The 7,266-nt window shown below is 48.2% G+C and overlaps 1 protein-coding gene across 1 annotated transcript; it reads left to right on the plus strand.

The window, feature by feature from the left end:
• The first annotated feature begins 2,364 nt into the window (after positions 1 to 2,364).
• LOC118229125 (Krueppel-like factor 2) lies at positions 2,365 to 5,511 on the plus strand. Its single transcript, XM_035420822.1, has 3 exons — positions 2,365 to 2,750; positions 2,971 to 3,868; positions 5,219 to 5,511. The coding sequence occupies exons 1-3, from the start codon at positions 2,673 to 2,675 to the stop codon at positions 5,392 to 5,394; spliced, it is 1,152 nt and encodes a 383-aa protein (XP_035276713.1). The 5' UTR covers positions 2,365 to 2,672; the 3' UTR covers positions 5,395 to 5,511.
• The last annotated feature ends 1,755 nt before the right edge of the window (positions 5,512 to 7,266 follow it).

Below are 7,266 nucleotides of genomic sequence, written 5' to 3' on the forward strand. Positions count from 1 at the left end.
AAGTCACCTCATTCTGCAGAACTCATGAGTACACACTTACGCTCTTTCCAAATGCTGAGGGACACATGATGTGGGTTTGCATTTCTTTAGAATGAACATCTTACTGCACACACACACTCACACACTCACTCACACACTCACACACTCGCACACACACAAACACACACAACACACACAATACACACTCATATAAATGATTCACAGGGCTGGCATTATTCACACACACTCACATACTGAGATATATAAATATTAATTTTTAATATGAGTATTAAAATATTACCCTAAAGAGTAATAAGTTGTAGGAACATTCTGGATTTAAATTATAGTGGCTAAGTTTGTAAAGACTAATCTAAGCAGGCCTTTAACATTTCCTTCAGTTGCCTGTTAGGTGTGTTTACCCGCCTGTACCTGCATCTTAGAACTAAGTCTTAAATAAGTAAGCTCTAATAGGAACATTGGGAGGGACTTGAACATAAATAAAACTTTACTGAGGCCCCGTAGGGGAGTGCACTGAGATGGCAGTATTGTGGGGTCTTTGGGCAGTGCACTGAGATGGCAGTATTGTGGGGTCTTTGGGCAGTGCACTGAGATGGCAGTATTGTGGGGTCTTTGGGCAGTGCACTGAGATGGCAGTATTGTGGGGTCTTTGGGGAGTGCACTGAGATGGCAGTATTGTGGGGTCTTTGGGCAGTGCACTGAGATGGCAGTATTGTGGGGTCTCTGGGGAGTGCACTGAGATGGCAGTATTGTGGGGTCTTTGGGCAGTGCACTGAGATGGCAGTATTGTGGGGTCTCTGGGGAGTGCACTGAGATGGCAGTATTGTGGGGTCTTTGGGCAGTGCACTGAGATGGCAGTATTGTGGGGTCTCTGGGGAGTGCACTGAGATGGCAGTATTGTGGGGTCTGAGGGCAGTGCACTGAGATGGCAGTATTGTGGGGTCTCTTACGGATGCATGTAGGCCAAGCTGCCCCCTGCTGTCCCATGTCAGGATGCTTTTCGAGAATGTTACGTTCATGATCTCAGGCAGAGAATCTCGCGGACAGAAATGACTTCCTGTACACTGTCCATTCTTCTGCTTAGTTGGCTTTATAGAGGTTAGGTCTGAATAGTGTTCACTGTGTGAACTAAACTGTGTTCTTGGCTAGAAATAGCTGTACAAAATAAGTATTGTATCTTACAGAACCTGTGTTTAGTAGTTGTCTATGACCATTAAATGCACTTTTTGTACGTCGCTTTGGATAAAAGCGTCTGCCAAATAAATGTAATGTAATGTAATGTAATGTACACTGGATATTTCAGCAGGTGTAAAACCGATCGCCATATTTCACCTGCAACACACATACACACACACACGTATCGCAACGGTCTCCAAATAAAAGCGCACTCCGCGCACAATAGAAACGGACAATTATAAAACTCGTTTTTACACATGAAGAGCTTTTACCTTTCCCATAAACAGGGAAACTCGATTTGACACAGGTCTGGAATAGCCTACAACAAAGTCCATTATAAAGATCTACAAGCCAGATAAAATTAACCACCCTTGACGTCATATATCAAATATTCATAAATTACTGCTTTCAACAAAGGCTGCATAATAAGATCCATTTACAGATATGGAAATATGTTACGTATTTTTATTATTTCATTTTTTTATTACGTATTTAGATCCGAATTACAGCATTGGTTGCAGAGTACAATTCTGATATATTTATTTACTGCAACTTCTTTAACTGGTCACTATAAAATCTACAACATTGTACTTATGCGATACAGCTTTCAATTATACACCATGTGAGTAAGCAATATATTTTAGATAAAAACATCATGCCTCTTCCAAATGTTGGAAAATTGCTCACAAAATACAAATACACTTTTGTTCGCTCAAATTCGAGTTTCTTTGTCGCCCTATTTTGACAGTAAAATATAATGGATAAGTGCGTTTCTGAAATGAACAATGAATACATTTAAAATAGGCTATTACGAAAATGTATCTTAATGAAACCACATTATGAAAAAAATATCCCATCAATTCATAATAATTATGTTTGCTTGTAAAACAGTTGTAAAACAGCGTTGTAAGCGTTGTAAAACTAGTTATAGACTTATTCGTTAAAATGTTTCTTTTTCCTTGTTAAAAATGCACTCAAAAGTCATCTGATATTTCAATTTAAGTATTTTAATGTGGTAACATTTGAGCCCTCCAGCAACAGCGCGCTCGCGCTCGGAGTATTCTGGTCCCATTCCAAAGGGGTTGGTTTTAACGCGTCTGTTTTACGTTAAACTCGTTCAGCTACAGACTGGGGGTGGCGCTGGGGCTTTAAGAAGCGCGCCTGAGCACAAGAACAAGAGAGTCTGGAACAGAGGGAAACACTGGGCGAGCAGCAGCTTTATATACCGGCGCTAAATTTAGGGTCGAGTGGGACGCTACGTCCATCCTGAACGTGTTTCCTCCGCCTCGACAATTGGTCCAGCCTTTTTCCTGCAATATTTATAAAGTAGGAACTCCTACCAATCAAACTTGCCTATAAATTTGAAACGTTACTTCGAAAGAGAACTTTCAGCCTTACAACTTAAGAGTCTCTGTGGAGGAGTGAGGTGGACCGAGCGCACACATGTAAATATTTACAGACACAGAGAACGTTTATCGTACTTAAAGCAAAGTGTGGACATGGCCTTAAGCGAGACCATTCTACCCTCAATTTCGACATTTACATTTGCGAGTCAAAAGGAGAAATTTTGGGAAAATGTAAGTATAATTTAAAAATTGTTTCCTACGAATTCTTTTTCTCTATTTTTATTTCTGTTTCTGTTGTTGCGTAGCCTATTTATGTAAAGTGTATGGATCTAAAGAGTTTACCTTAATTGTGTGCGCTAGTTTGGCAAATCTGTGGAGTACCGCTGGGTTTGACGCGCGCGTGCCGGGCGGCGCATTTTCTAATGAACTCCCTTATGCCCGTCTCGCGCAGAGGTGGAAAAGCAGCACGGACAAACTCGCGCACTCCGGCTATTCCATGGCAGGCGCAGCGCAGAACACGGAGGGCTGTTTGCGCAGGAAAGACGACGAGGACCTCAGCAAGTACCTGGATCTGGAGTTCATTCTCGCCAACACCAGCGGCTCAGAGTGCGTCTCAGCGCTAGGGTCTGGTGGAGAGTGCAGTGTGGCTTCGGCAGATCTGTATCAGTCTGGGAGCAGCCCCCTCGCCTACACCGTGCCTGAGCAGGGCAGCCCCCCTCCGCCATACGGCAGCAGTCTGATGGCGGATCTGCTGGCGTCGGAGGTGGACAGCGGCGGGTACTGCGTGTCCAGTGGCAGGTTACTCTTGGGCCCCGCCCCTCTCCACAGACAGGGCTTTGTGGACAGTGTCAAAGTGGAGCGGTCAGTGGACGGGTACGCGCCTGTTTTGAGCGGCTCCAAAATCAAGCAGGAAGGCAGCGTGTCATGCATGATGTCGTTTGAGCCCAGGCTGGCCACCCCCCCGCAGGCTGGGGGCAGTATCACGCCCCCCCTCACCCCGGAGGACGTGGGGAGCCCGGAGTGCCCAGGGCAGATGCTCGGCTCCCTGGCGTTCGCACACGCCTACCGCGCTCCCGCCGCGTTCCCCCCCCCACCGGCCCCTCCCCTGCTCTACCACAGCGCGCAGCCGCGGGGCGGGTACGGAGGCCGCCGGGGGGGCCTGCCCGTCCCGCAGCGAGCCGTGCTCACGCCCCCCTCCTCGCCCATGGACCTGATGGACTCCAAGCCCAAGAGGGGTCGGCGCTCCTGGCCACGGAAACGCACGGCGAGCCACACCTGCACCTTCCCCGGCTGCGCAAAAACCTACACCAAGAGTTCACACCTGAAGGCACATCACCGCACACACACAGGTAACACCGCACCACCGCACACACACAGGTAACACCGCACACACACGTAACACCACACCACCGCACACACACAGGTAACACTGCACCACCGCACATACACAGGTAACACCACACCACCGCACACACACAGGTAACACCACACCACCGCACACACACAGGTAACACTGCACCACTGCACACACACGTAACACCACACCACCGCACACACACACGTAACACCACAACACAGCACAGACACAAGTTACACCGCACACACACGTAACACCACACCACCGCACACACACAGGTAACACCACACCACCGCACACGCACAGGTAACACTGCACCACCTCACACACACAGGTAACACCACCGCACAGACACAGGTAACACCGCACCACTGCACACACACAGGTAACACCACACCACCGCACACACACAGGTAACACTGCACACACGTAACATCACAACACCGCACACACACAGGTAACACTGCACCACCGCACACACACAGGTAACACCACACCACCGCACACGCACAAGTAACACCACAACACAGCACAGACACAAGTTACACCACACCACTGCACACACACAGGTAACACTGCACCACCGCACACACACAGGTAACACCACACCACCGCACACGCACAGGTAACACCACAACACAGCACACACAGGTAACACAGCACCACCGCACACATACAGGTAACACAGCAACACCACACACACACAGGTAACACCACACCACCGCACAGACACAGGTAAAACGGCAACACCGTACACACACACAGATAAAAACAACACCGCACACACACAGGTAACACCACACCACCGCACAGACACAGGTAACACAGCAACACCGTACACACACACAGATAAAAACAACACCGCACACACACAGGTAACACTGCACACACAGGTAACACCGCAACACCACACCACTGCACACACACAGGTAACACTGCACACACAGGTAACACCACACCACAGCACACACAGGTAACACTGCACACACAGGTAACACCACACCACAGCACGCACTACAAACCGCATAACTTATTAGCTGCTAAACTTCCACTATTAGTAATACCGAAAATATATATTTTCCCACCTTCACTGAGATTAATGGCGCTTCCTTGTTACGTCCTCATGCTGATATAAGGCTCTGTGTGTGACTGTGCTGCTCGGCTAGCGTTTGCTCTTCCTGGGCTGAGCTCTGCGTGTGCCCGTGCTGCTCGGCTAGCGTTTGCTCTTCCTGGGCTCGGCTAGCGTTTGCTCTTCCTGGGCTGAGCTCTGTGTGTGACTGTGCTGCTCGGCTAGCGTCTGCTCTTCCTGGGCTCGGCTAACGTTTGCTATTCCTGGGCGCAGGTGAGAAGCCTTACCACTGCAGCTGGGAGGGATGCGGCTGGAAGTTCGCCCGCTCCGACGAGCTGACGCGCCACTTCCGCAAGCACACGGGCCACAGGCCCTTCCAGTGCCACCTGTGTGAGCGCGCCTTCTCCCGCTCCGACCACCTGGCCCTGCACATGAAGCGCCACATGTGAAGAGCTGTGTGTGTGTGTGTGTGAGTGTGTGTGAGAGTGTGTGTGTGTGTGTGCGTGTGTGTGTGTGCGTGCGTGCGTGTGTGTGAGAGAGCGCATGTGCGTGTGTGTGAGTGTGAGAGTATGTGTGTGTGTGAGAGAGCGCATGTGCGTGTGTGTGTGAGTGTGAGAGTGTGTGTGTGTGTGTGTGAGAGAGTGCATGTGCGTGTGTGTGTGAGTGTGTGTGTGTGTGTGAGAGAGCGCATGTGTGTGTGTGTGTGTGTGCGTGTGCGTGCACTAAGACTATTCAGGAGCAACCAAATCTGTGGAAGATGTGGGAATGTCAAGTTTTATATAAATCAAAGAATACACGCTTTGAATATACAAATTTACACACATATACAAATGAATATTTTTAAAATAATGTAGCTGGTACTACTTTGGTATAGACAAAGATGCTTTGTAAAACTTTTTTTAGAAGCATTAGATGATGTTTGCTTTGGGGCAAACATGCCAACCTGTTAGGCAGGTCCCTGAAGCAGTGCTGCCGTGCGTGGAACAGGAACACTGCACTGCTGAACTCATTTCAGCACCACGGTCCCTAACGCTGTTTCAACATGTTCCCTAACCTGCCGTTTCTCCACGGTGCCTAACCCCGTTTCTCCACAGTGCCTAACCCCTTTTTCACCATGGTGCCTAACCCTCTGTTTCACCACTCAGACTGCAAATGCAGTGTGTCAGAGACCAGAAATAGACAAGTTCACATTTCGTGAGTAAACTCGAGGAGACAATGTTTTGTTTTAAAACTGCCCTTCAGCCAGACAGGTGAGCCTTGCATGTTGACTGTGTGCTCTGGGTTGAATTTTGAAGTCAGGTTTTTTTTTTCCAAAAAATTGAAAAGTTTTGTTTCGGTTCTAACGTATTGTGTCTGAAAGGTGCAATAACATGAGTCTGTCCCAGCCCAGAGTCAGTGCGAGGCTAGATGACTTCCAGATTAAAGCAAGATTTGTATTCTGAATGAAATGTATATAGAATGTGTATATACGCTGTACAATGTAAAAATTGTATTTATTGTAAATATTAAACTAATCTGGTGGATTTTTATTTTGTTGTTGCTCTTATTGTGCAGCATTATTTGCATTTTTTAATTTTTTGTCTCATACTGTATGGAGGAAAGCTTTAGCATAAATAAATAAAAGTTTGTGTTTGGGAACCTACACAAGATCTGCAGCCAGACTCTACATTGCAGACCATCTTGCCATGAGACGCACAGTGCACACAGCAGCCTCTAATATACACTCCCGCTACCTGAGTGTGCCTCAGAGCTCTAATATACACTCCCGCTACCTGAGTGTGCCTCAGAGCTCAGCACTCTAATATACACTCCCGCTACCTGAGTGTGCCTCAGAGCTCTAATATACACTCCCGCTACCTGAGTGTGCCTCAGAGCTCAGCACTCTAATATACACTCCCGCTACCTGAGTGTGCCTCAGAGCTCAGCACTCTAATATACACTCCCGCTACCTGAGTGTGCCTCAGAGCTCTAATATACACTCCCACTACCTGAGTGTGCCTCAGAGCTCTAATATACACTCTCGCTACCTGTGTGCCTCAGCACTCTAATATACACTCCCGCTACCTGAGTGTGCCTCAGCACTCTAATATACACTCCCGCTACCTGAGTGTGCCTCAGCACTCTAATATACACTCCCCCTACCTGAGTGTGCCTCAGCACTCTAATATACACTCCCGCTACCTGAGTGTCTCTCAGCACTCTAGTATACACTCCTGCTACCTGAGCAGTTGGTTGCCATGGCGAGGGACAGCATGAAGCGGCGTTATGCAGAAACGGTTCCCAGCTGCAGGGCAGCTGCAGCCGCAGGCCTGTGGCCTCAC

This window comes from Anguilla anguilla, chromosome 6 (assembly GCF_013347855.1).
Source record: "Anguilla anguilla isolate fAngAng1 chromosome 6, fAngAng1.pri, whole genome shotgun sequence".
In the NCBI taxonomy this organism is placed as follows: domain Eukaryota; kingdom Metazoa; phylum Chordata; class Actinopteri; order Anguilliformes; family Anguillidae; genus Anguilla; species Anguilla anguilla.

Bases quoted from the DNA above. Each gene is read 5' to 3' on its own strand.
- LOC118229125 (XM_035420822.1), top strand. From the start codon at position 2,673: ATGGCCTTAAGCGAGACCATTCTACCCTCAATTTCGACATTTACATTT. The intron at 2,751-2,970 runs GTAAGTATAATT...CGTCTCGCGCAG, and splicing joins AGGAGAAATTTTGGGAAAAT to AGGTGGAAAAGCAGCACGGA. The intron at 3,869-5,218 runs GTAACACCGCAC...TCCTGGGCGCAG, and splicing joins ACATCACCGCACACACACAG to GTGAGAAGCCTTACCACTGC.